Source organism: Mustela nivalis, assembly GCF_964662115.1.
Source record: "Mustela nivalis genome assembly, chromosome: 6".
NCBI lineage: Eukaryota > Metazoa > Chordata > Mammalia > Carnivora > Mustelidae > Mustela > Mustela nivalis.
The window spans coordinates 82048483-82075773 of record NC_139025.1 but is presented as its reverse complement, the minus strand read 5'-3'; the positions used below and the strand labels follow the sequence as shown (position 1 = coordinate 82075773).

The 27291-nt window shown below is 53.6% G+C and overlaps 2 protein-coding genes across 6 annotated transcripts; one reads left to right on the top strand and one right to left on the bottom strand.

The window, feature by feature from the left end:
• Nucleotides 1-3935: 3935 nt before the first annotated feature.
• On the bottom strand, nucleotides 3936-23307 carry DUOX2 (dual oxidase 2). Of its 3 annotated transcripts, XM_082734266.1 has the most exons (34): nucleotides 23240-23307; nucleotides 22496-22579; nucleotides 22162-22251; nucleotides 21743-21907; nucleotides 20934-21121; nucleotides 20592-20793; nucleotides 20280-20446; nucleotides 19815-19875; nucleotides 19566-19662; nucleotides 19050-19140; nucleotides 18673-18775; nucleotides 17924-18087; nucleotides 17143-17318; nucleotides 16797-16915; nucleotides 16298-16435; nucleotides 15964-16077; nucleotides 15568-15770; nucleotides 15077-15262; nucleotides 14435-14660; nucleotides 14262-14355; nucleotides 12232-12413; nucleotides 11605-11674; nucleotides 11126-11209; nucleotides 10438-10622; nucleotides 10063-10293; nucleotides 9779-9878; nucleotides 9019-9068; nucleotides 8632-8759; nucleotides 8228-8381; nucleotides 6804-7036; nucleotides 6404-6562; nucleotides 5920-6075; nucleotides 5684-5812; nucleotides 3936-5377 (listed from the first exon to the last, which is right to left on the bottom strand). In XM_082734266.1, the coding sequence occupies exons 2-34, from the start codon at nucleotides 22563-22565 to the stop codon at nucleotides 5255-5257; spliced, it is 4638 nt and encodes a 1545-aa protein (XP_082590392.1). In that variant the 5' UTR covers nucleotides 22566-22579; nucleotides 23240-23307; the 3' UTR covers nucleotides 3936-5254. The 3 variants fall into 3 exon arrangements, with proteins under 3 accessions (XP_082590392.1, XP_082590393.1, XP_082590394.1); XM_082734267.1 differs by lacking the exons at nucleotides 21743-21907; nucleotides 22162-22251; nucleotides 22496-22579; nucleotides 23240-23307 and having other exon boundaries at nucleotides 10438-10691; nucleotides 20280-20405; nucleotides 20934-21025; XM_082734268.1 differs by lacking the exons at nucleotides 20934-21121; nucleotides 21743-21907; nucleotides 22162-22251; nucleotides 22496-22579; nucleotides 23240-23307 and having other exon boundaries at nucleotides 10438-10691; nucleotides 20280-20405; nucleotides 20592-20807.
• Nucleotides 20727-27234, top strand: DUOXA2 (dual oxidase maturation factor 2). Of its 3 annotated transcripts, none has more exons than XM_082734281.1 (7): nucleotides 20727-20812; nucleotides 23749-23921; nucleotides 25030-25087; nucleotides 25353-25487; nucleotides 25750-25963; nucleotides 26256-26470; nucleotides 26831-27234. In XM_082734281.1, the coding sequence occupies exons 2-7, from the start codon at nucleotides 23775-23777 to the stop codon at nucleotides 27022-27024; spliced, it is 963 nt and encodes a 320-aa protein (XP_082590407.1). In that variant the 5' UTR covers nucleotides 20727-20812; nucleotides 23749-23774; the 3' UTR covers nucleotides 27025-27234. The 3 variants fall into 3 exon arrangements, with proteins under 3 accessions (XP_082590407.1, XP_082590406.1, XP_082590408.1); XM_082734280.1 differs by lacking the exon at nucleotides 25030-25087 and adding an exon at nucleotides 22155-22453 and having other exon boundaries at nucleotides 20743-20812; XM_082734282.1 differs by lacking the exon at nucleotides 20727-20812 and adding an exon at nucleotides 22378-22453.
• Nucleotides 27235-27291: the final 57 nt, after the last annotated feature.

Genomic DNA, 27291 nt, shown 5'->3' with positions numbered 1-27291 from the left:
GATCACAAGAATATATGACCAGCGGCGCCTGGGTAGCTCAGATGGTTAAGCTTCTGCTTTTTATTTATTTATTTATTTATTTATTATAATTTTTTATTTTTAAGCTTCTGCTTTTGACTCAGGTCATAATCCCAGGATCCTGGGATCGAGTCCGACATCAGGCTTCCTGCTCAGCAGGGATTCTGCTTCTCCCTCCCCCTCTACTCCCCCTGCTTGTGCTCTCTCACTCTCTGTCAAATAAATAAATAAAAATAAAATCTTAAAAAAATATATATATGTGACTAGGGTTGACATGTAGAACCTGCCTGGAGTGGGGAGTCAGAACTGAGGCCAGGAGAGCTGAGTGCCACCTGAGCTATTCAAGATCATGATGGCATGTCCTGCTTTCCAGCTAGACATGCACTTGACATTTTGTGGTGTCTGGCCAAGCATGATCATGGAGTCTTCAGGAAATCCTCGGGCCCTAGCATGGCAGGGAGGGTGGGGCTGAGTAGAGTGTTATGGATAATCATATCAATATCATCAATATCATCCTCTAGTCTGGCAAGAAGAGGTGAGTTAAGATGGGGAAGATAAATACTTTATCTTTTAAAAGATTCAGTCTTTAGAGGCACCTGGTTGGCTCAATGGGTTGAGGCCTCTGCTTTCAGCTCGGGTCCTGATCTCAGGTTCCTTGGTTCGAGCCCCGCATTGGGTTCTCCGCTCAGTGGGAAGCCTGCTTCCTCCTCTCTCTCTGCCTACTTGTGATCTCTGTCAAATAAATAAATAAAATCTTTAACAAGAATAAATAAATAAAAAGACTCAGTCTTTAGAAAGGAATTAGGAAGGCACTGATGGGCCAGATTTAGGAATAATAAGCTAAGGTCAAGATTTAAGAGACTAGAGTTTAGGATTAATCACTGGTTGTGCACCAGTGAGGAGCAGGAGGGCTGGAAGCTCATAGGCTTGGTGCTGTTAATAAATAGGTAGATTAATAAACATCACATATTGCAATTATACAATATATTCTTATACTGTAGTGCAAGCCCTGATCATTTTTTCTTCCCTCTTTCCCCCTTCCCTTTCTCTTTCTTTCTTTCTTCCTTTCACTTTCCTTCCTTCTTCCTTCTTTCCATCTTCCTTTTCTATTTATTTTTAATTTTTTTTTAAGATTTTAGTTGTTACTTGACAGACAGAGATCACAAGTAGGCAGAGAGGCAGGCAGAGGTGGGGGGGGGGAGTAGGCTCCCTGCTGTGCAGAGACCCCCCCGACGCCGGGCTCGACCCCAGACCCTGGGATCATGACCTGAGCCAAAGGCAGAGGCTTTAACCCACTGAGCCACCCAGGTGCTCCTCTATTTCTTTTTAAATGCAAGTGACTAACTTAACTTTTGATTGCCAAGGCATTGGCACAGTTGAGCATCTGATTCTTGGTTTCAGCTCAGGTCATCATCTCAGGGTCCTGGGATAGAACCCTGTATTGGGCTCCATGCTCAGTGCACAGTCTGCTCGTCCCTCTCCCTCAGCTCCTCCCCCTGCTCTCTTTCTCTCTCTTTCACAAGTGAATAAAATCTTAAAAAAAAAAATCGTCAAAGGACCACAGAAGACATAAAAAAGATCAACAGGTACATTAAAAGATTATCAATATTGCTAGTCATTAGGGATGTGCACACTAAAACCTCACACCTATTAGAATAGCCATCATCAAAAAGATAAGAGACAACAAATGCTGACATGGCTGTGGAGAAAAGGGAACCCTTGTGCACTGTTCCGTTAGGAGGATTGTAATTTGGTACAGCCACTGTGAAAAACAGTATGGAAGATCCTCTAAAAAGAAAACACAGAACTACCATATGACCCAGCAATTCCACCTCTGGGAATATGTCTAAAGGAAACAAAAATGTTAACTTGAAAAGGTATTTGTACTGCCTTATTCATAGAGGCATTTGTGTTAACCAAGACACAGAAACAACTTGAGTGTCCTTCGATGGATAAATGGATAGAGAAGTTGTGGTATGTAAATATATATGTGGACCATTATTCAGTCATAAAAAAAGAGGAAATCCTACCTTTGTGGTAGCATCGATGGAGCTGGAAGGCTTTATGGCAAGTGAAATAAGTCACATGGTGAAAGACAAACCCTGTATGATCTCGCCTATACATGGAACAATAACAGAAAAAGCCACCAAACTCATAGAAAAAGAGATCAGATTTGTGGTTACCAGAGGTGGGTGTGGGGAGGGGGAAGTAGAGGAAGGGGATCAAAAGGTACAAACTTCCAGTTATAAGATATATAAGTTCTAGGGATGTAATGTACAACATTACATTAGCTAACGCTGCTGTATGATACACAGGAAAGATGTTATGAGAGTAAGTCCTGGAGGACCTGGGTGGCTCAGTCATTAAATGTCTGCCTTCGGCTCAGGTCATGATCCCAGGGTTCTGGAATCGAGCCCTGAATGATCTCCTTGCTCAGTGGCAAGCCTGCTTCTCCCTCTCCCACTACCCCTGCTTGTGTTCCTTCTCTTGTGGTCTCCTTCTGTCAAATAAATAAATGAAATCTAAAAAAAAAAAAAAAAAATGAGAGAGAGTGACTCCTACAAGTTCTCATCACAAGCGGAAAAAAAATGATTTTTTTCTTTTCTTTTTATGGTAGTTATATGAGATGATGAATGTTAGCTGAAGCAATTGTGGTGATCATTTCACAATATATGTAAATCAAACCATTATGCTGAACTCCTTAAACTTATACAGTAATAGAGTGATACAGGTTAATTATTTCTCAATAAATACGGAAAAAAAGAGGCAGTCATTGAAAAGATAGCTATCTTGAATAAACACATTGCCAGCCACACCACACGACTAGATAAAGAGCCGGGCCACAATCCCTCCCACCTCACCACTCAAAGCTCCATTGTTTAAGAAATCTACATTGAGTTTGATAACTATTTGAGCTTCTTTCTTTTTCTCTTCCTGTACTTTCAATTCCCACCCTTATGGGTTTTTTTTAATTTTTATTTTTTAGAGATGGGGGTGAGGGGCAGAAAGAGAATTTTAAGCAGGTTCCATGTTGGGGCTCGATTCATGACCTGAGCCAAAATCAAGAGTCAGATGCTTAAATGACTGAGCCACCCAGGCACCCCTCTTATGGGTTTTTTAAAAGACTTTATTTTTAAGTACTCTCCACCTAACTTGGGACTCAAACTCACAACCGTGAGACCAAAAGAGTTGCGTGCTCCACCTACCAACCCAGCTCACCAGACACCCCTCCACTCTTATGTTTTAAATTCACCAATAAAGAGTGAGCTTGCAAAACCCTAAACACCCATCCTCTACCCCAATAGAAGCAGAACCCCAGGCCTGAACTATGACCTCACTGTGTGGCCCCAGGTGTGCCATGTAATTTCCAACTCTTAAAAGTAATAAGCTTCATCTCTTTCAAAGTCCCCTGATGGTTATTGCTATGGACATCTTACAATCAGAAGGAGAAACCCAAGGACTGGTCCAGCTATAGCACTAATTATTTTAGGCTGAGACTGGCACACAGCATATACATTTTCTCATCTGAAACATTTTCTGTGCCTGTATTGGTATCTGACTTCCTAATACCCACATAGACATTTTAATACATGAGGAAACTGGCTCAGAGAAGTTAAGGGTTTTTTTCCTCTGTAGCTACTTAGGGGTAAAGTTGGCCCCAGAATTCTGGTCTCTGATCCAGCATTCTTCCACTTTTGCCAGAGAGATTCTTCAATATAAAAGGTTGGGAGCCAAAGGCATTTGGCCTGGAAGAAGAGGTTGGGTGGGACCAAGGAAGAGAGGAGCTTGGGGCAGGCATGTGGAGATGGACAGAAATTCTCCCTCCCTCATGTTGGTTGGAGACTCCATGATCCAGCAACTCCATTACTAGATATATACCCAAGAAGAATGAGTGCACTAGGTCCAACAAAGACAGGTACGAGAATGTTCATTGACGCTTTATTGAGAATTATAAAAAACTAGAAACAACCCAAATGTCCATCAGTGGAAGGAAGGATAAACATTTTGGTACATCTCTGTAACGGAATACAACTCAGCATGAAAATGAATATACTATTGATAACACACAATATGGATGAATCATAAAGACATTCTGCTTAGTGAAAGAAGCCAGTTTCCAAAGGATACATTCAGTATGACCAAAACTAATCTGGAGTAACAAGAATCACATCAGTGGTTGCTTCTACTGGTTGGGGGAGACTGACTGGAAAGGGTACAAGGAAGTTCCTGGGGTGATGGAAATGTCGTATGTCTTGACTTGAGTAGTATTACCACATGTACATGTACATGTAACTTTAAGATTTGTATCCTTTGCTGTATGAAAATTATACTTCAATTTATATTTAAAAAGCTAAAGCCCAACTTTTTACGAAAGGGTCAGTTACAGAAGGAAAAGCAAGGTCTCAAAGAGCCCAGTGTGGAAGTGACATCCCAGGCTGCCTCCTGTGAGGAGGAGTTGCCTGGGACTGAGGTGTTTCTGAGGACAGGAGACCTTTGGTGGTTGTACAGGGAGAGCCCTGGGCAAACCAGGACAGCTGGTCACCCCGCTCCTGTGGAAGTAGGGAACTAAAAGGGAGTTCTCAGCATCTGGCAGACAGGCTAGACTACCTTGGTCTCAGAGCCCAGAGGTTGTTCCATAAGCTCAAAGAGGGGCCACAGAAAGATCACAGCCGCAGGCATTACTAGTTGACCATGGGAACATCAGGACTAGGGAGCCATATTTGTTCTTTGAGCTCTCTTTAGGGGCAAGAAGGGGTTGTGGGTGGAGCTGGAGGAACAAGGCCTCAGAAACTGAATAGAGGCAGTTTGACTATCCAGGTTCTAAGCATCATGGCTTCTGAGATAGGCTCTGAGGTGAGTCTCACTTAGCTCTCTCTTCACATCAGATATCCCCACCCCATCGTCCCTTAAATGCCTTTGTCAGGAAAATACCAAAGAAACACACTGATTTTGTGCAAGGAAAACAGAGACATGGGGACCTATCAGAGGCAAACCCTATTGTATCTCTTCACCTCTACAGATGTTACAAGGCAGGGGCTGTCCCCACACTACTTTTGTTTGCCATAACCTGCTGTGACTAGAGCTGGAGGGATCTTTTCTACCTTCTCAGAGAGGGCCATGAGGGAGGGGCTCATCCAGCTTTCTAGCTGAGGCCTGAGGTGGATTCTGACAAAGAAGCTGCCGGTAGGGCTGGTCCACAGAGGGGAAACAGGAACCAGGAAGTTCTCAGAGGTTCTCAGAAGTTCTCATAGTGGTGCACGAAGTGGGCCTGGTCCTGCCTGTTGATGAGCTGACAGGCCTTCTCTACATTCTTGGTCATTCCTGGAGGGCCACAGCTGAACACTCCAATCTTTGGTACCTGTCAAGTGTGTTGAGGAGAATGGTTGCAGAGAGGAGAGGCCTGAAAGCTTAAGATGCTCACCCTGGGAAGAAGCCGCTTCTCAAGCTTGCTGGAATGACCAGCGAACTGACCCCTGGCCCGAAGCGGGAGGCTTGAGCTGGGGACAGCAGGGGTTTGGGCTTGAAGCCTTCCTCCAACTTTTGATCCTATCCTGGGGCTGGCATGGGGTGGTCCTCCACTCAGATTACATCTGTAGGGTGCTTGAGGGCAGGATATCCTGGCAGGGGAGGGCCAGGGTCCCAGGACAGGTGAGGTGGGACTGACCTGCGGGTGGACCTCCTGCAGGGACTTAAAGAAGGGCTCGAATGGGGGGCGGCCGAAGTGGGTGATGGAGCGCAGGCCCGTGAACAGACTCCGGTTCAGCACCTTCTGGAAGTGTCGCTCACAGATGTACTGGGAGAGGGAGTAGAGGAGGAAGGGCGCCGCCAAACGGAGCCAGAGTTAACTCTTAGTCTAGATGGTGGCCCACCTAGCTGCCCCGACTGCCGGCCCTGCCCTACCAGCATGGTGGTCCTGAGGTCAAACTTCTCAGCCAGCTGGGTGATGTAGATGTGCACGGACACCAGGTCCTGGCAGTCATTCTCCTCCACCTCCCGGATGATGTCAGCCAGCCACTCAAACTGCCGCTGGGTTCGCGTCACCCAGATGAAGTAGATCTGGGGACACATGGCGGGAGCTCAGGACCTGGCTCCAGTCACGGTTCCTCTACTCCAGATGCCTTCACCCAAGAGGCCAGAAAGCCTCTCCCACAGACACCAAACGTTGGCAGCCCCACAGGCTTTTAACCAACAAATCCCACTAGAGGCCCTTCTGTCTATACCTCCTACCCTCCCTCAAATGTTGAGCACGTGGACAACAGCGTATGAATAACCCCAGCAGAATCGGTGTCTAGAAGCTGAGGGCTTCTCCTCTTATTGTTCTGCTGTGACGTGGGGCCACAATCAGCAGTCTGTCCCCTTCAAAGGATGGGAAAGAGACACTCACCTTTTTACAGAGCATTTGACTTCCCAAGGATGACTTGAAGACCAGGTCTTTGAGGATGGAGGCGAAGGGGGTGACCCCAATGCCCCCTCCCACCAGTACTGACACCTCAAACTTATGCCATTCCTGGTGGCCCTCTCCAAATGGCCCATCGAGGTACAGCTGCAAGAAGAGTAGGCTGGAGTTAAGCTCCACCACCACAATAGTTCTGAAGCTAGAGGAGGGAGGCAGGGAAAGGCGGGTATGTTTATAGAGTGAGGCGAAAGGGGGTACCATGGCATTACCTGGAAAGACCGGTCTCTGGATTGGGGGAGGGGAGGGACGCTGGGGAGCCTGGGGCTGCAGGGCAAGGCCTGCTAAGGGGATGTGGGGCGGGTAGCTCATCTGGCCTGGGTCTGGTCACCTTTGGGTATTTGGCACAGCCATCTCCTGTTGGAGGTGAGTAGATCTCCCTGAGCCGAGTGGTCCAGGGTCCTGCCGCCCGGATGTGCAGGCTGAGCGTGTCCTCGTGGGGTGCAGAAGTCAGTGTGAAGGGGTGGTACTCAGTGGTCCCCAGAGCCAGACAGGCGATCCGCACCCACTGTCCCGACTTGTACTCAAAGCCTTGGGGCCGCTGGAACTGCAGGTGGGTCACTCCTGGGGGTCATGGGCAGGCAAGGGCAGGGATCAGAAGGCTTGCTCCTAGTACCTGAGGACAGGCAGATACCCTGTCTTCTCCACACACCTGAGGCATAGGGAGTGGGCATATATGGTCTGAACAAGTGGAGTTCCTGGGGGTGGGAGTTGGAGAATCCCCTTCTCTCTTTCCTGGGTAACCCAAGAGCTGAGTTTCTCTGCTCCTGGTTCCACTTCTCGCCTCCCCTCCACTCCTTATTCTGACGAAAGGCCCAGGCCGTGTATCACTGTCCTGAATATCGACCTACAGGTTAGGGGACCTCGGGGTCCCCAAGGACCATCTCAGTGTTTACCAAACCTCTACCATTTGAGAATTACCTTTGTGATGGGCCATTTCTGCACACCTCTGCACTATTGTTTCCCTAATACTTTTCTTTAAATTGACCTACTTTTTCAATTTGATTTACCTTGACAAACTTCAGCTCACTAAGACAGGGGGAAAACCAGTACCATGTGTTCTGAATAGAAGGCAGCACATTTTATCAGATTTTAGCTGGATACTATTTGGTACCTGACTGTGGCTGAGCTTCAGGCCTGTTCTCTTTGTTAAAAAAGTTGATTAAAAAAAAAAAAAAGTTGACTTGCAAGTACTGGAGAGTACAAAGGTTATACTAACACCATGCTGAGCTTTTGTCCTTGAGTAATCTTAATTGACATAAAGTTGAAATGAGGTTAATTTTCTTACTTGGTCCTGAAGATTAAATGGTCCCACAATACCTACAATCATCTGCCAGCCTCTACAGTGATGTGAATCCTCACCTTGGTCAACATAGACTCTTGAAATGTTGTTGAACTGCCAGTTGCTCATCTCTGATTGGGGGGGGGGGGGTTATTTGTGGAGAAGGGAGGAGTATACATGGATCCCCAAGGTGCACTCGCGCCACACACAAGGGGTGTGGGCTCTGTGTTGTCCTTAAACCTCTCTGTATGAACCTCCAGCTGCCTCTTCTCATGGTTACTTCTACTTGTTTGCAAGTCCTCCTGGGGGCAAGCATAGCCCTTTATGGGGCTCCGTTTACATCAGGAAAGGCACGGGTTCCCCAAGGGGCTCTAAGAAACCTCAATGGTGGTCTGGAGGCGTAGGGAGCTGTCTCCACATATCCCTAGAGTTGACTTCTACTGCTCCCCCCAGGGTCAGGCTGGGCCTGGTACCTGAAGGCAGCAGCTCTGCCTTCACCACGCCGATCTCCACCTTTTTCCTGCTCAGGCTCACCAGCTTGTCTCCCACATAGATCAGTGCCGGGACCAGGAAGTAGATATGGAAACGGGGCAGCTGGATCAGGCCAAAGCTGCCATGGATAATGATCTGGAGAAAAGGCCATTTAGTACAACTCAGGCCCAGCCAGGTGCCCCCACAACCCGCATTCCCCTTGCCCAGACACTTCCTGCCTGGGCCCTCGGCCTGGGTCAATGAAGCCAGTATAGACTTCACAGACTGGGGTCTCTGATCTCAGGGTCTCACTCTGAGATCTTAGGTCCAGTTCAGCCAGCTCCCTATCCCTCATGAGGGCTCATCCCTGCCCTGTGGCCTGGCCCCGCCCAGAGGAAGCCCTCACCAGCACGTAGAGCAGGATATAGAGGTGATGCGTTAGCCAGAAGCCCCGGAAGCTGCGGCGTCGGAAGTGGTGGGAGGCAAAGACATACATGATGGCCAGGACCAGGAGCAGCAGCACCCCTGTCATACCTGGGAGCAGGGGAAGAGGGCCAGAGAATGCTCTCAGGACCTCTGCATGGGCTGAGAATACAACAGAGCATGCCCCCATTCTGCCCTCCTTTTCTGACCTCCCACGCTCCCAGAACAGCTTAACTGCAGCTGGGGCCTGTCCTGGAGACAAGAAAGAAACCGTGACCACTACAAACAAGGAGGTACTCATGGGAAGAGGAAGTCAAGCAGAGATCCTCAGCTAGAACCCCCAAACCCCACATATAGCCCCACTCTCTACCTGGGACCGTCTGGAAGAACCACCAGTAGAACTTTTGGGGAAGCTGGGACCTGTGGGACAAAAGCATATGGAGCTTCTGGCTAGGGCAGAAGCCACCCCCCACCAACCGTCACCATGTAATGCTGCTCCCACCAGCACTGACCGCTGAGCTTCCTGGACCTCCACCACTCAGATGGCTAGGGGTCCATCCAAGGAACATGGCACCCAGCCTCCCACAGGTCTACCCTCTGCTCTCTCGGCCACTCTTCCTCCTGTGTTATCTTGAACTCTCCTACCACAGCTGACATTTGCTTCCTTGAGTGCTTGGTTCATATTCTGTAAGCTCCGTGGGGGCGAGGGTGGGGCTCTGCTCTGCTCATTGCTCTAATCCCTATGTTCAAACAGTGTCAGGCACGTAGTAAAGACTCAGTAAGTATTTGCTGAATGAGTGTGTGAATTTGGCCTGCCTGTTCTCTGCACATGAATGGGCCCATAAGATGTGCTCCATAGATGTTTGCCCAGTGAATGGAGGATAGGCTAAGAGGCCATGCTCTATGCCAGGCACACACGGGAAAGGGTCTCTGATTCATCTCCTGAACACCTTTCCCAGATAATTAAGGCCAGCTTCCTTCCATGGCAAGGAAGTCACTTTCAGCTTCCTTAGCAGGCTTCTCACCCTCATTCAAAGACAGAGCAGAGTGTCCATGGCCATCTCTTGCTTTTCCATTATGCCCTTTGGCCTGCCCAAATGTCCCAAGGGGGAACCCTCCCCAGAACTGACCCATCGTTCACAAATACGTTGGGAAACATGCAGGCCAGCAGGCTGAGGGGACTGACCGAGAAGATGAAGACATTGACCGCGTGGCCAGCACTGTGCAAAACTGAGAGAGACCCCATTCAAGATGCTGCCCAGGCCCGACCCTACCTCCCACCCTGAGGGAAAGAGGACGCCCAGAGGGACAGATGGGGGGATGAGTAGATCCAGTCTCCTCACTATTTCCCCTACAGGTAGACCCAGGGGGTTGCAGCAATAGGGGTGGGAGAGGGGGCCCAGGAGCCACGGACTGGCCAGGACAACAGCAGCCATGGCAATCCAGCGGTGGAAGTCCACGGCGGCGTCAAAGGGCACATAGCGGTGGAGGAAGGTCTCTCGCAGGAAGGTGATGAGGTTGCGGCACATGGTGAGCAGGATGTAGGAGAACATGAAGGAGATGCTGGCGGCTGTGCCCCGGGACAGGATGATGCCCACAAAGGTGGTCTCCGCAATGCCTGAGGGCGGCGAGGCAAAGGCGTAATCTGGGGAGGGGGCAAGGGGTGGATCAGCACGGCCCAGAGGTTGGGGGCCCGGGCCTGAGTTGGCACACCCGGGCTCCGGTGGAAAGAGCCCCCAGAAGACTCTCCATGTCTCCCTTCCCACTGCCCGCAGCCCAGAGCTCTTACAGTAAGCGCGCTCTGCAAACAGGCCCGCACAGATGGCTGAGAAGACCGCCACACACACGATGTGCCGCCGATAGTTTTCCACGAAGCGCTTGTACTGCCGAAGCTTCTGGGCCAGGAGGCCCCGCTGCATCTTCTCCTTCAGCGCCTCTGTGTACAGCCGGGGAGTGGACCCTGCCACCCTGCAGCTGTGGGAGGCACTGACCATGAGACCCGGGGGCCCTAGCATCCCCTGAATGCTACCCCATGAAAGAGACCTGGCAGGGTTAGGAGGGGCCGGAACAGATGAAGGAAACAGCACCTGGTGAGCAGACCCCAACTTGCATCTCTCCTATTTATTTGCTCCATCTACGCCCACTCTTCTGTCTCCCCATTACTCCACCTCATCTCCCTCTGTCCGACTGTCCTTCCCTCTTGCTATTCCCTGCACAGGCCTTGCAGCTGTGCCCAAAGCAGGCAGGAGCCAAAAGACCCCCTATTGCCATCTCAGTCTTGCATCTGCGTGCCAGGCCCTATGCCTGAAGATGAGGGTGCAGAACTTGGAAGATGTCAAAGAATCACTAACTCTGTGTCCCACCAGTCAGGGAATGAGACACATGGCCTTGTGTGTCCAGGAGGAGTAGGCCGGGTCCAGAGACTCTGAGGCTTCTCCCCATGTTTCCTTGGGCCTGATGTTCTGGAAAATACTCACTTTTTGCCAAACCTCTTCTTCAGCCCAGGGCCTCCGAGCTCTGAGGCTTCTGAGGGAGGGAGTTCCCGTTTCTGGGAGCAGGAGCTGAGAAATGGAAAACGGGGCTTGTTCTCTCCTTGTCTTTGCCAGCCAGGAGAAGAACCACCAGATCAGAGCTTCAGAAGATGGGGATGGATCCTGGGGCCCATGGGCTGCCCACAGAACCTGCCCATAAAACTGGTCAGAGAGAAGCCAGGCAGGGCAGAAGGGAACGAATATGATCTGGTCTTGTTTTAGAAGATTCTGTCCTGGAGTGGCAGGGAGAGAGCCAGGCTCCTGAGCCACATGAGATGTGGGAAGCAGTGGAATTTGGGCCAGGATCGATCGTGGACTAAGAGCTACTTTCAGAGGGCAAATATCTGGTCCCAGGGACTGACGCAGCCAGTCCTCCTTCCTTCACTTCTCTTCAGGGGACCTGCCGATACCCCATTCCTGCTCACCGTTCCCCAGGAGTCCGAGTGATGAATGAGACGCGACAGCTGATGTTTGGTTTAAAGATGTCACCAACGCCTGAAGTGAAGAACAAGAGTCTGGACAGCTTCCTCACCAGGGAAGAAGCATAGGAGACTGCCCCCAACCCTGCCACCCCACTTCTCTAGGAAGGCTGCCACAGCACTTGCCAGTGACTTTGTCACATTCTCATCTCTTGTTCCAGCTTTGTTCCGCTCACTGCCCACACTGAGCACCCATTATGCACAGGGCAGTCACTGCTCGGCGAGGTAGTGACTTGGTACATTTGGGAAAGGGGACCATTGCAGGCAGATGCAACCCTGCATCTTTTATATAAAGAAAATAATGCCTCTTCCTTTGACTAGGTGTATCCCAGGCAGTGCCCACGAGCTCAGTGAGTGGCATGTAGGCTGGATTTCAGCCCACCCCCTGACCTCTCAGTAGGCATCTTTGTCCAGTGCACAAATGGTACAGCTGTACGTGACACCCTTGATGACAAGTGTTTGGCTCTATACCAGGCACAAAAGACTTGGGGAGACATACAACCCAGGTCCTATCCACTCTCATGTTGAAGGAACACCCCTCCATGACTCCTACAACTTCTTACATACACACACCTCCACCTCTGACGCAGAGCTGCGTGCGGCGGAGCTCGCTGTCATGGTCCCGCAGCATGAAATGGAAGTCCTCCCACGTCAGCTCCTCCTTATCCTGGAAGCCAGACTCCCGGAACATGGACTCCACCACCTCCGTCAGCTGGGCCTTGGATAGGCAGTTGTTAGAGATCTCAATGAAGGACCTTGGGGGAAGAGGAGAGACAGAGTAGCCTGTCATCCAGCAAGGTCAGGTTCAGGCAGGAGCAGGGTGGGGCGGGCCCCAGATTATCTCATGTGGTTACCAATGACCCAGGAAATGGCACTGAGAAGGTGTTCATCTAGCCTGCAGCTGACGTGAAGCTGGGTGGGGCGGCCAAGGGTTTGAAATTGAAAGCGACCTTGACCAATTACGGAAGGCAGCCCTCAAATGAGGAGGCATTGAGAGTTGGGATAATTGTCCATTTAGTGTAGAGACATGTCCAGATGGGCCACGGGCTTCTCACGTGACAGGCTCTCTGCCCACTCTCTTGCATTAATGCATCCCATGCCGCCGCTGGCCTCCCCCTTTCACAGTCCAGTGAGGGCACAGATGGCCCGGGTGTGGGGGGGAGGAGATGTAGCTACAATGGTTGCTGCTTCCTTGTGCCAACACCCCAGGGCCCATGCAGGAGTGTCTCCACACCCCATCTGATAGCACCCAGACTGGCTGATGCGGTGGCCACACGCTTTTTATAGGCTGAGCTTTGGGACACAAACCAACCAACTGTGCACATTTGTGTGAGTCCAACAGAAGACGTCTGTGCACATGGCCGAGCAAACACATTTCAAAAAATGCATCATCCAAGCGAAACTGAGCAGGATTCATAACTGGGTAGGATGGTGGTTGCTCAGCCCTAGGGGACAGGGACCCTCTCCTGGATTCCCTAGAGTCTCACCCAGGCCTGGGTCTGCGATGGCACCCCCAGTGAGGGATGGACTGCAATCGGCTTCACCCTTGCCTTTTAAAGATTGATTGATTGATTGACTAGAGAGAGAGAGAGAGTGCGTGCAGAGGTGGGGGGGAGGGGCAGGGGGAGATGGAGGGAGAGAATCTCAAGCAGGCTCCAGGCTGAGCACGGACCCAATGCCGGGCTTGATCCCACAACCCTGAGATCACGACCACTTAACTGATTCAGCCACCCAGGCAGCTTCACCCCAGCCTTTTAGACGCCCATGCCCAATTGTGGAGATCTGGGGTGCAAGAGGGATGCAGCAGTTCAGGGAAATGCTGAAGGCAATGGAAAGGTAGAAAAGGTAAAAGACTCCGCACAATTTTATGCATTCTATTTATTAATTTGTTCACTTATTCCATGTGATCCAGGTAAGTTTGTATTTAATACCCGCCAATCACAGTGAAGAAGAGGTGGATTTGGTGGGAAATAAAAGAGAAATCAGACCCTTGCCCTTACGGAGCTGAAGGGGGCTGTGTAACCAGAACAGTGTTTTTTAGAATAAGAAGTCCATGCACCCAAAACTGGTCTTTATCAGCACACCCTAACCAGAAATAGCTTACGCAAGAAGAAGAAAGAGGATTGGAATATAGAGGAACTTTCTATGTTTCTCCTTCTGTATGTCACAGTGATTAATACAAGAAGAATGACCAAGCTCATCTTGGTCGTTATTTCACAGGGCAAAGCACAGCGGACAAGAGTTATATGTACAGTGGACAAGAGTTTATAAAGGTCCAAAGGCATCCAAAAGGGGGCTGATAGACTTTTGTTATTGGTCATATTGGTTTGGCTGTTGTTGCTTGTTTATCTGTCTGTTTGTTTTTAACTAGGGAGGGAGAATTTTCTGGCTGGTACAGACAGCGCAGATAACAGACCCTCCTAGAGGTAGGGGCCTGGCCAGATAAACTTCTTATGAAGCTAGATGCTCTTCAAGTCTAAGAGGATGCAGCTAAGCCACCTTTCAGTACAGATGGTCACATACCCTCCTCACCCACCCTCTGATTTGACATTCCCTGTCTCAAATAGCAGAGAGTCTCAGAACTGGAAGGGCCCACACCATACCGCATCATGGTGAAGAACTCATCCTTGGAGAGGAAGCCATTTGCGTCAAGGTCATACATGGTAAACATCAGGCGGGACTTGTCCTCTGGAGAGCCTGGGAAGAGAAAGAGGGATGCAGGTCACCTCTGCGCTGAAAGACTGCAGGTTCCTGGAATGGCCCACCTTCCCCCTACCTTTCATGAAGACCACCAGGATGTCCAGAAACTCCCGGAAGGACAGGTAGCCATTGCCATCTTTGTCAGCCAGGGAGAACATGGACTCCACAAACATGTCCTGGGGCTTGAGGCCCAGGGACTCGGCAAACTCAGCTCTGCTCAGCTCGCAAGTCAGGGCATCCCGTACTTTCTGGGATGAATCCAGGGGCAGGGTCCCTGCATCTGCCTGGTCGATGTCCAGCACCTGCCCCCGGGCAGCAGCAGAGGGAGGGAGAGAGAAGGAGGTGAGGCCTGGGTTGGGTGCAGTTCAGTGACCCTTTCCATCTCCCCAAAGTCCAATTCAGAAAGGGTGAGCCCGGTGGCTACTCCCGGTCCTTAGATACACTTCTGACTTGGGCCTTGGCTCTCCTGTTGAGGGGGTGACTCCAATTTCCAGCAGCCAGCCCATTTTCTCCCTGGACCCAAAATCCAGAAGATTTACACAGTAAGGAATGGTGCTAGCTGGGTGTGGTGGGGTTGGCGGGTCGGGCAGGGAGTGAGTGGCAAAGCTACGATTCAGTCAAGGCTGACTGTCCCCAGCCCACAGACCAGAAGCTTAGTTCACCCCAGGTAAGATCCTGTCCAGCCATGTCCCGTCTCCAAAAGACAGAGCCATGGCACCTGGGCAAACAGGTGTCTGAAGAAGATCTCCAGGATGCGGCCCCGCTGCTGCTTGGTCACAGCCCTCCTGAACAACTCTTTCTCTCTCATCTCAGCCACGTCAAGGCCTAGAGCCCACTGCGCACAGAAGTCCCGCAGGTGCTTCACGAAGGTACCCCGCTCCTCGTCAGAGTTAAACAGCAGCACCTGGGTGGGAGGAAGCCCGCTCAGTGCTCGGAGCTCCAACTCTGGCTCAGCCTCCCCTCAAAAGGACCTTGAGTTCAGGGAAGACGAGAAAAGTTGTCCCCTGCCCCCTCCCTCCATCCAGGCTGGAACCAGATGAGTGGCCCAAGGGGGTCAGAGGGAGGGTCACGTGGAGTGCTGGGTCTGCCTCTCCCCAGCACTGCCTTCACAGGGAAGCTCTGTAGCTGAGGAGAGGGTGAGCTGACAGGACTGGCTCTGAGAGGGGAGACTGGTGAGCATTCCAGGTAGGGGAAGCAGGACAGCCATACCAGGTCATACTCCTTGGGGATCTTGAGCAGTAGGGTGCGACGTCCGCGGTCGCCGGAAAGGATGAGGTTGACCTGCTGCGGGGACCGCAACTGGACCGTGCGAAGCACAGAGAGCCGCCTGTCCAGGACCTGCAGGCGCCTGTCTGGGAGCAGCTGGATGGTGATGGGATAGCTCTTCTCCCTGGGGCCCGGCCACTCCATCGCTGGGGAAAGGACAGTTGGGCAGAGCGGTTCAGCAGAGGTAGATACCCAAGCCCTGACCTCAAGCAAATTCCACTCTATCAGTCTGAGCAGGCACGCCAAAGCCTGGCTTTCTCCCCATATCTGTAACCTGGTTTTTCTCCCTGGGCTCCCTATCTGGTCCCCAGCTCCTCCCTCCCCTCAGCCCCATCTTACCTGGCACACCATCTTTGGCTTTTTCTTTCTTCACACTCTCTTTGCCTTTCTTCTGTAGCCTCTTGCGCTCTCGGCTCCGGAAATGGGCCACCACACCAGAGATAAGCAGACTCACTGGAAGAGATCAGAAAGAGCCTGTGGAGAGGGGAGCCCCTTGCCTGTAGCTTCACTGAGGGTTCTGCTGCTGCCCCTCCCTCACAGGGTCCTCTGAGCCGGGCTTTGACAGTGGCAAGGAGCTCATGCCACAGACCAGCAGGTTATGAGGGGCAGGGACAGTCGGCAGGCGCAGGGGTGGCCAGGGGAAGAAAAGTGGGTGAGCATGTGGAGAGCTCACCTAGCGGAAGACAGCAGAGAGCCACAATGGTAATGCCAAACCCAGGACCACTGCCCTCGAAGTAGTCCAGTATGGTCAGGGGCACACAATGGGGCAGGCCTTGGGTTGTGAGTTGCTGAGGCTGAGGGCAGGGGGCACCTGAGGGAAAGGACACAGAAGACCTCAAAGTCAGCATCTCACTCAGGGCCAGGGACGACTCCTCTTTCTCCTGTAAAGAACTAGGTACAATTCCCCTTCCAGGCCCACCTCTCTAGGGCTTGTTCTCCTCAAAAAGTTCCCTTCCATATCCTATTCTCAGCACCCACCGCAGCCTGACCACAGAGTGCAGCCTGCAAACTAGTCCGGTCCTACTAGGGGAGACAGGCTAATGCAGGCTTCCCAGCACCACAACAAACAGGCTGCCTGGCACCTGCTTCCCTGGACAGGACCAAGTGCTCCTGTCCCCCATCCTTGGTCCTCTCGCTGGTTGCCATTCACTATGTTCTCCCAGGCCACCCACCGTCCTGCCAGATAAAGACGTTGGGCTGCAGGGCACTGGGGTCCACGTTGGTAACAGCCACCAGCACATCCCAAAGGGTGGTGTTTCTGATTTCTGCGATTTCCTCTTTGGAGAACAGCCTAAGTTGGAGAGAGTCAGGAATTGCTGGAATGGGAAGGGGCTGCCAGCCTCCAGCAATCTGGGACCCAGGGCCTTAGATGAGGGAAGAGACCCAGAAGGGCTGAGGAGGAGGAGGAGGAAGGCCAGCTGGGAATCAAGGGCCCACATCAGCCACTGACATTACACGCAGGCGGCCTGGGGCCCAGGCCAAGGTGAAGTCTGAGGAAGGGACCCAGGCAGGCCTTACCCATTCCCGGTGTTCTCAAACCAGTAACGGTCGCCATCCCGCAGCCGCACAAACTGGTCGAGGACAATGGTGCTGAAGAGGGGGCCGGGGTCCCCATGGCTCTCCAGGAGCCCCCCAGGGAGCAGCTCCAGCCGGGACAGGTCCTGGTTGTACAGGGCAGCTGTGGCCTCCAGCACCTGGGCACCATGGGAGGTGAGGAGTGTGTATGTGCCCGTTTGTGTGTGTGTTTGTGCACGCCCATGTGCATATTAGGGAGAGCACTCGCTGATGCTCCCTCCTTCAAACACAGGACTCCGTCAGCTGCCTATCTTGTTGTTCAGGCCCTAGGGGGTTTCCTCTTCCTAGGCAGTCCCCCTCAGGAGTGGCAAGTCCGATGGGAGGACCAGTGTGTCCCTGCCCAGGCTAAGACCACCATTAAGTGCCTGAGGACCATATTCTCTGACCACCAGTGCCCAGACTATCTGGTCCCAGAGATAAGCAGCTTCAAGGTCACCTAATTCATTCCTGCAGGAGGGAGCCTGCAGAAATAGGACACTGGCACCCAACCCAGGCCACCCTGCAGGAGTGGTACAGTGTAGTGGTGAGGAATGTACTCTGGAGTTGGCTGACTGAATTTAAATCCTGTCTCTAGGACTGACTTAGCGACTATGTCATTGGTAAGATAAGGATGATGAAAGTATCTATCCTATAGCATTTTTTATATAGATTAAATGAGTTACATGTATACAGGTCTTAAATTAAGAAAGTTTTAGCTCCTATTGCCATCATTACTATTTCTCACCTGGGGGTCTACACTGGGGTTGATGTGACTCCAGTTCTGTGGGGTATCCAACCCCAAAGCCATCAGGGCTTGGGTATAGCTGGGCAGTCCCATATCTCGGCCACGTTGGATACTGCTGGCCACGTAGTCTGTGCGGGAGAACTTGCCAGGACCAGGCCAGTAGTCTGAGAAGGAGAGACACAAGGCTATAGGACTGAATCATCCTGACCCTTCTTCGCCCAGCAACCTTACATTAGGCTGTTGGCACTACCTGTCCCTGGCACACTCCCCACATGTGACCTGTGCCAATATCAGCCTTGCCTCTATGTGGGGCTCTCCCTAACATACACATGGGCGTGCACAATGTTATCATGTGTGATCAAGGGCAATTTTTCTGGCAAGAATCTTCCCCTGGGACTCAAGACTGTTCTAATCACCAAGCAGTATATTCTCTGTTCTTTACCTCCTCAACCTCAAGACAGGACTGGATGAAAATCTTTAGAGACCTAAGCACCAAGGAGATTGTGCTGTCACCCCTCCCCCTAACATATTCAGACACAGGTTAATTTAGAATGAAAAACCACACTAAACTCAAATTAAGCAAAAAAAAAAAAAAAAAGTTAAAAACTTTTTCTTCTAATGGCTATTTGCAGCATGTATATTTGTGCTTCTGCATTGTAGGTACCCTAGGGTCTGACTGTTGGTTCACTCAGAAGGTTCCTCAGGCTCCCGAGCCTCTGGCTCTTATCCCCTCTGGCTCCCAAGCTCACCCCTCAGATCTTCAACCACTATCCTGTCCTCTAGCTCTGAAATCTGGGAGGCCATTCCCAGTAGCAGCTGATCCACGGCTTGGGCACTGTTCAGGCTGGCATTCTGGAAAAAATAATAATAACACATTCAGGATAGGCTCTTGGGCCTCTTCCCACAGCCTGGTCCCTGTCATCCTAAACCATGCAGCACCTCAGGACTGAGAGCCTTTGGCCCATCCTGACTCTTGAGCTGCTGTCTCTAGATAATTTTCTGATCATTCCTTCATCTCCTACTATCTGGAGTGCCAACACCCAAGATCTGGAATGGCTGCTTTTCCCAGCCTGTGTGCCAAAACAGACATTGACCCATCTTCCCCTGACCCAGACCCCAGGCTGACCTCCCGACGCCAGTAGCTGTTGCAGACCCTGAGAGCTGGGGAGTGGCCAAAACCCTCATTCAGGACCATCTGGAAATGACAGCTGGCATTTCTGAAATGGGGAATCAAAGATGGGATGAGAACTCAGGGGGAAAGCTGAGATGAGGTTGAATGGGGTGAGGGACTCCTAGGGGTTTGGCCAAGACTGAGGATGCAACTTCTTTGAACACAGCAGGGATGTGGCAATATGTGTGGACTGAAGGTATGGGTTGCTCTTTGTCCACCTAGAGTGGGAAGGGAAGGAGGGACCAGAGTAACAAGCTGCTGGACAAATCCTGTTGTCAGCAACTAAAGCCCAGCCATTAGGAGGGGTTGTTAAGGTTGAAACTCCTACCCCTGCGTCTTATTTAGGGTTTCAAATCTGCTTCTCTTCCCCTTCAAACTGTGGAGGTGTATAAAAGTCTCCAGGTCCCTAAGGTCCTTGACCCTTTACCTCTGCCAGTGTGCTCCCTTTACCTCTGCCAGCCTCTCCCTCACCTCATGTACACGCCAGGAGGCACCATGGTGGAGAAGAACTGCTCAGATGCTGCCAGGAACTCTGGGGAGATGCTGGGATCCAAGAAGGAACGATACCCTGCCCAATAGGAGTAAGAAGATAAATAGACTCCTTATCACATCTTGCCATCACATGCAGCCACCTGTTTTCTTTCCCCTGTATATCCTGACCAGTGTCCCTCACTGTCCCCCCACGGCAGCCCAGGTGTCCCCCCCCCCCAACTCATTTACCTGTATATCCTGGGGGTGTTTTCTGCAGGAAGCTGGGCAGCCACTCATACAGAGCTATGTTCTGAGGGTCAAGACAGGGCAAAAGGGAGGCAAGTGCTGGAGCAGCCATGCTGAGAGCGGTCTGAGCCCAAGGAAGGCTTAGGTGGGAGGTGAGGGCCAGGCAGGGGCAGTCAGGAGGGAGGCAACTCCAACAGGACAGGGGCAGAGGCCTGTCCCCCACTGGGAACATGGGATGGCAGTGGCCTAATAACTAATAACCACAGCCAAGTCTCGTGTATAATGGCCCTTGGCCTGCTGCTCATCTTCGGGGTCCATTCCTAGACGTTAGCTCCAGTTCTGGGGGCTGTTTGTGTGAGGATAGAGGGCTCTGCGGGGCAGCGGAGTCACCCGCGAAGCAGCGGGCAGTGTGTGGGGCGGGGACGGGTTACCGAGCGGGGGGAGGCGGGGACGGGGCGTGTGACTGACCTGGTAGGTGGCGATGACCCTCTTGCGCGCGTGCTGGAACAGCTCCTCGTCCCCCCACTGCGGGTGCTCGCGGGCCAGCCGCTGCGCGCACAGGTTGTGGTAGCGGAACCACAGCAGGCCCAGCGCCTGCAGGAAGGGGTCGCGGTTCCCTCGCTCCGCCCCGAAGGCTGCACGCGACGCGGGGCCGCAGGGCGCCGGGGCCGCAGGGGAGGACGTGAGCGGCGGACTGACCGCCAGTGTGGCCGCCCAAAGCCCGCAGCCCGCCCCGGCCGCCCCGCGCCCCGGCCGCCGCAGCCCGCCCCGCCGCCTCACCGTACAGGCCCCGGGGCCCGCGCTGTCCGGTGGCCGGGTCGGGCGCAGTCCACATGAGCAGGGGGCTTTGCGCGTCCCGGGGGAAGGCGGGGTCGGGCCCCGACGCCAGCTGCCCCCCGGAGAAGCTCCGCAGCGCGTCGCTCCAGGAGTGCGAGGAGCCATAGATGGCGCTGCCGTCCAGCCAGCCCGTCACCTCGTTGCTCTGCAGGGGCACGAAGACGGTGAGCCGCCAGGGTGAGCCGGGGGTGGGGGAGCAGAAGCGGGTGTGGGTGGGCGAGGGGGTGGGAGCCCCGCCCCGCCCTGTCGGGCCGCGACCCCGCGACCCCGGCCGCCTAGTCTCACCAGGTCGCGGGGATTACTGGGGCTCCGTCCGGTCTCGGGGTCCCAGCGGCTCCTCTGGAAGGGGAGGACCACGTCCCCGCGCCGGTCGGGGTCGAACACCGGGTCGCCGGGCGGGATGTGGATGTTGAGGAACTCGGCTGGGCAGCCGGGGGTCTCCACGCTCACCAGGTCCGAGAGCACGTGGTAGCCTGCGGCCATGGCATACGAATGAGAATCGCCACTCACCACGGGCTCGGAGTTTCTCTAGGTTTCTCAAGACTCAAAAGACATGTTGAAGTGCAAGCTCGGCCACCAGCTCTTTTTTTCTAATTTTCAAAGTAGGGATATAGTACCCTCTCAAGCCACCTCATAACGTTGTTGTAAGAATCAAAATAATATAATTAATATAAGGGCTCCCCCAAATCAATTCCCGTCTTCCAACAGATCTTGCCTCCTCCTTTCACTTCGGAGGAAAGAGGATATAATCGTACGGGTAGGAGAGCGGTGGCAGGGGACTCAACTCCTAGAGCTATAAAGGAGGTCCAATGACACTCCTAGGTTTGGAGTAAGGGGTAAGAGAAAGATTAGAGAAGCAAGTATCCGTGACTCGACACTTCCAAATCCCTCGAGATAAAGAAGGGCTAGAAGTGTTCGACACTCCCAAATCCCTCGAGATAAAGAAGGGCTGGAAGAGTTGCTTAAGGCGGAGGAGGTGCCTGGGAGTCTGCGGTCCGTCCCCCGGGCTTTTGCGGACGGGCCGCAGGGCCCCTCTCCCCAGGCGCTGAGCTAAGTGACTGCTCACCCCCGGCGTCTTCCCACTTTGCTCTCACCAAAGAAAACCCCCAGCACCGTGCGGTTGCGGCGGGATGGCTGCCCGGCTGCGCCGCGCATGGCGGCGTCGCTGAGTCGGCGCGGGTTGGGCAGCAGCGGCTCCCCCAGAGCCTGGTAAACGCCGTCCTTGTAATTGGCTGGCATGAGGCGCTGGAGTCGGGAGCCTGTGGGAAGCAGGGAGCTGGGCTATCAGAGCACCCCCGCCCCCTACAAGCGCACAGACTTCTCCCTACGCCTACCTCAAATCCTCACCCTCAAGACCCTCTTCGCGGCGGTCTCCTGGCCCCAGGAGTGCGTAGTTCGCTACGCAGACAGCCGCGGGGGCGGGGAGATGGGGGGAGTTGCGCGGCGCGTTGTCTCCGCTTCTCTGCGCGTCACTAGTCATCCCCCTAACTCCTACCCATATCACAGGACGCACCGGCAGCGCCACGCTCGTGATGCCTCAGGTTGTTGAACCAGCCGTCATAGCGCTGCACTTCCCAGGACAGTGGGAATGAGTCCTGGCCGCCTGCGGGTCAGAGAGCGGTCCCGTCAGCGCTTCCCTCCCTACGACAGCTCCAGCTCACGGAGCGCCCCCAACTCTACCCAAGAGCCAACACCTGAGCCTCGATGAGGCTGCGCTGGGAAATTTCCCATCCCGCGGAGCCGCGCTGCGATTTGACCGATCTTGTAGCCTGCCTCCATCTGTTTCTTCCCCCCACCCTCAGGAGGTGCAGGGTGACATCCCGAAGCTAGGGGCACCGGACACTTACCCGCTGGATCCAGGGATGCAGTCAGCAGAGCTCCCAGGAGTATTACTGCCTCTGGCCTTGGGCAGAGCATGCTGACCTTGCCGCCTGGGAGGTGGGAGGTGAAAAGTGAGGGACAAGGAGCAGGTATCCCCCGTGCCTACAGCCCACATAGGGGAGGAGGTGCCTGCTGCTTTCGTTTCTGGAGCAAAGCTTATAGAAGCATCACCAAGAACCCGCATCCACATGCCACTCTTTTCAGTACACCTGGTAGGCACTGACACTGGTCCCTGCTTTCCACCTGCTGGAAGAACTAACACTGGTTAAAGGATGCCCCTCACCCCTGCCCCAGGGCTACCAGTCCTCTGGGGTTTGTCAGTTCCAAGCAGAAATTTACATCCAGCTTGGCTGCCTTCCCCTATCCCCCAACTCCCAACCTCCAACCTCCATCCCCAAGCCCTCAGTAACTGCTTCTCCTAGAGGAGGCAGGGAAGGGAAAGCGGTTAGTGAGCTGGGAACCGGGACCTGCAGCTCCTCCTACTCCACGGTGAATGCCTGTGCATGGATAGGAGGGTTGGAAAGATCAGGCCCCAAACTCCCTCCAACCTCTGGTTTACAGCTTCTGGCTGAGATCAGAAGTCTTTCTTCTTGGAATCTTTTCTTCTCTGCCCTCCTCCCAGGCTTCATCCTCCCAACACAGCAATACCTCTACCCCCCACCCCTCCCAGCTCTGAAGATCCTTCCGCCCAACCCCAGCAACACCCTTACCCTCTTCTGCGGATCCTTTAAGGCCAGCCGCCCTAGTGTCTACTCAGGTCAGACCAGCGCCAAGTGACCACATCTGGACGGGAGGCTCGCCCTCTTACTGTGAAGGCTGGGCTCCCTCATTTGCATAGTAGCCTCCGCCTCTTATTTGCAAGATCTCTTCCGAGCTGCACCCAGCTGCCAAGCCCTGCCATCCGCCCAGCAAGCTGCCCAGGCTGCTATAAAAGGGCTCCAGGTCTTGTACCACTTTCAAACATAGAGCAAACCACAGAGCCTCGAAAGTAACTGGCTTTAGCCAGTGATAAATAATTCCTCTCTCCCGCCTACCCAACCCTGCCTGGGCCAACCCAGAGCACTTGAAGGCAGCCAGCCAGCCGCTGTGCTTCCTTAGGGTCGAGTTGAGGAGCTCAGACTTGACCAGCCCCTTAAGTCCTGTCCACAAACGCAGGGAACAGGGTAAAGAGAAGTGCGGCCCCAGGCTTGGTGCCAGGTTTGCACTTTTCCCCCTCCAGCGGACCCAGCTTGGCCCAGTTGCAGCATGACTCTGTGGAATGGCCAGCTGCCTTTCTACCCCCAGCCCCGGCATGCCCCCGGCTTCAGCGTGCCATTGCTCATCGTCATTCTGGTGTTCTTGGCCTTGGCCGCCAGCTTCCTGCTCATCTTGCCTGGGATTCGTGGTCACTCGGTAAGCGGGCGCTAGATGCTAGGGCGTGAGGGTCATGGGCAGCTTGACTGTGAAAGACCTAGGCCAGGTGCTGCTGTAACAAGGGCCTCCGTGACTAGTCAGATGAAACGTTGAACCAGCGGAGCATAGGTGGAGCAGACCCAGAAGTCTGGTACAGCAGGGACCCCTCCCTGCCCAAGGACTGGGAGAGGTGGAGGCCCTGTGTAAGACATTCTAGACTGACCCTACCTGGATCATCCAAGAGGCTGCTGCGGAGAGTGGGTGCCCAGCCCAGTAATCCAGGAGCTAATGCTAGTCTTCACATGTTGCCGGAGTTTCTCTCCTCTCCTCAGACTGTGGCTGCACTCTAATCTCAGCCTTTAGGTGCTGACCAGTCGACCAAGAGGAGAGAAACCAGCAGCTGAGACTGATGTGCTGGGTTGAGATGCATGGGTATGCATGCTCCCATCCTAAGGACTGAGGGACTTCTTCAAAGGATTCGAAACTGTAGCAGACTGAGTACTTATCCTTTGGCAATTCCCCCAGACCTCTCCCTGCTCCCAGAACCTAAGTTGTTTTTCCAGTCTAGGAGTACGTGGCCTCCCTGAATTTTTATCTGTGTCAGTTTCCTTGGGAAACTGGTGCACCTAGGAATATCCGAGAGGCTGCATTCCTACCTCCTCTACTTGGCAACAGGACCCTGGGGCTGCCCTCTCCTGGGGGAGGTGACCCCAGCCTGCCTGGCACTTCTGGACTCACTGAGCCTCATCATAGTAGTGACTCCAGTAGCCGGCAAGACCAGGACCAGGAGCCAGGTAGCTGGGAGAGTGAAGGTGATGTGATAACACCAGGCAGGGAGCCAGGTTGCAGGGTGGACTGGGAAATGGGGCTAGAGAGGCAGAAGTGCAGGGCTAGAAAACATCAGAAATGCCAGTGGCTCCAGAGAGACTTGCACAAAAAGCAAGACTGAATTTAGCTTTAAAACGTCAGGAATATAAGTGGGAAAAGAGTATGGGGCAAAAAGGGACAGTTGCAGGGTCACTAAATCTCTAGGTGGTATGGGGTCAAGGGAGGTCTTGGGGACTCTGGTGTCAGTTCCCGGGCCTGACCCAGGTGCCTGTTCCTCCAGCGCTGGTTCTGGCTGGTGAGAGTTCTTCTCAGTCTGTTCATAGGCGCGGAAATTGTGGGTGAGTGTGTTGTGCCACAGATGGGGAGAGGACCTAGGGTAAGGATGGAGGTGGATGGAGGGCACCTGGGGAAAATGGAGATTTGGGGTTTGTTTGCTGCACCCTCTTTCCGTTCTTCAGCTCATTCTAGTGCCCACTCTTCTACCCTTACCATGGGTAGAATGGACTCTGCACAGTGTCCTACCTGCCATCACCACTCCCCTCATCCCATCTCCCCAATCCTCTCCCTAACCCTCCCCTCCGACACTGGTGTCTCTCCCCACAGCCGTGCACTTTAGCGCACAATGGTCAGTGGGTGGGATGAACACCAACACATCCTACAAGGCCTTCAGTGCAGCACGAGTCAGCGCTCACATTGGTCTCCACGTTGGCCTGGAGGGAATTAATATTACGCTCACAGGTGAGGGGGCTGGGTCAAAGTGAACTTCTGGATTGGCAGACCCCATGGCTGGGGGAATGTGGTAGGGGCGGCTGGAGGAAATCTCAGACTCCACAGGCTGGAATAGTTTTTAGCCCTCGTGGATCCGAGTCCCCCCCCCCCCCAACAGCTGCCAAACCCATTTCTCTCACACCTCCCCTTTCCGACACGTAGTAGCTTAGTTGCGGTGTCCCGGGTTGTGCGCAGCTCCATGACCCCGGTCGCCCTCGAACTCCCGTCGCAGGGACCCCAGTGCAGCAGCTGAATGAGACCATAGACTACAACGAGCACTTCAATTGGCGTCTGGGTGAGAACTATGCCGAGCAGTACTCGGAGGCCCTGGAGAAGGGGCTGCCCGATCCTGTTCTCTACTTGGCGGAGAAGTTCACGCCGAGCAGTCCCTGCGGACTCTACCGCCAGTATCGCCTGGCGGGACACTACGGCTCCGCCACGCTGTGGTGAGCGCTGGAGGGGAAGGCACGTGGGAGGGAGGGAGTGTCGGGGCGGCGCGGGAGGATGTGAGGTCTAGCTACAGCCCCACCGCTCCGGCCTCTCGGGTCGGAAAGTCTTGAGGTCCGCACAGACCGTCGAAACCCAGAGAGACCCAGCAAAGGCTGGGAGTCGGTTACTCCCCGGGAGGGTTCCCTTGCGCCTTCGCCATCCCAGCCCCGCCTTTCGTACTGTGGTAGGGACACAGAGCAAGCGGGGCTGGGGGAAGCCAGCTCACTGTGCGGCGGGTCCCCTCCGCAGGGTGGCGTTCTGCTTCTGGCTCCTCTCCAACGTGCTGCTCTCCATGCCCGTCCCGCTTTACGGCGGCCTCGCTCTCCTGACCACCGGCGCCTTCACGCTCTTCTCCATCTTCGCCTTCGCCACCATCTCCAGCGTGCCTCTCTGCCCGCTCCGCCTTGGCTCCTCCATGCTCACCACTCACTATGGGGCCGCCTTTTGGGTCACCCTGGCCACCGGTGAGGACCAAGGGGATCGATTCCGGGAGGCTGGGGGTGGGGGCGGGATTTATACCGATGTGTTCGTCTCCCGTTTACAGAATGAGTTCACATATATTATCTAATTTGCTTCTCTTAATAGTTCCTAGAAACGGGCAATTATGCCCATTTTACAGATGAGGCAGGGGGCTCTGAAGGGTTGGGGGGCTCGCCCCAGTTAGCGCATGAACTCAGGTATCACGTAATCCGTATTAGAGATCTTTCTGCCGTGTGGGTGGGGGGAGGAAATGCAAGGGGTAGCCCCCAAGGGTTGTAGGGGGCGGGCCAGACTCTGGCCTGGAACCCTGACTACCCTGTTTCTTTCTGTCCGCGCCGCCGCAGGTGTCCTGTGCCTCCTCCTCGGAGGGGCGGTGGTGAGTCTCCACTACTCACGACCCCGTGCTCTTCGCACCTTCTTGGACCTAAGTGTCAAGGACTACGGTAGCCAGGCGAAAGGGAACTTGCATCTCATCCTGAGCAACCCACTGCCTAAACAGTTCGGAGCCCTGGACTTAACGACCAGCACTAACCTTTGAGGAGTACTCAACCTCGGACTCCTACCCTGCCTCTGCTCCCTGCAGGCCGGATAGCAATACCTGCTGGGCTCCGGCCGGGAGAGCTCCGGAGGGTCACTGCGCCGCAGGCGCCGGGAAAAGCAGGCGGCCTCAGACGTGCCGCATGCCTGCGCCCGGGGAAAGGTTTCCCAGGGTGAGATGTAAATAAATTTTTTCCTTTTTTAAAAAAAATACTTGTTTCTGTTACATTCCATGGCTTTTCTAGGCTTGGGGGATATGAGTCCTCGG

Bases quoted from the DNA above. Each gene is read 5' to 3' on its own strand.
- DUOXA2 (XM_082734280.1), top strand. From the start codon at position 22,353: ATGAGGCTGCGCTGGGAAATTTCCCATCCCGCGGAGCCGCGCTGCGAT. The intron at 22,454-23,748 runs GTGCAGGGTGAC...TTCCCCCTCCAG, and splicing joins CTTCCCCCCACCCTCAGGAG to CGGACCCAGCTTGGCCCAGT. The intron at 26,471-26,830 runs GTGAGGACCAAG...GCGCCGCCGCAG, and splicing joins TTGGGTCACCCTGGCCACCG to GTGTCCTGTGCCTCCTCCTC.
- DUOX2 (XM_082734266.1), bottom strand. From the start codon at position 22,565: ATGCTCTGCCCAAGGCCAGAGGCAGTAATACTCCTGGGAGCTCTGCTG. The intron at 20,794-20,933 runs GTGAGACTAGGC...GTGCCCCTGCAG, and splicing joins CCAGTAATCCCCGCGACCTG to AGCAACGAGGTGACGGGCTG. The intron at 19,876-20,279 runs GTCAGTCACACG...CTTGACCCTCAG, and splicing joins GGGTCATCGCCACCTACCAG to AACATAGCTCTGTATGAGTG.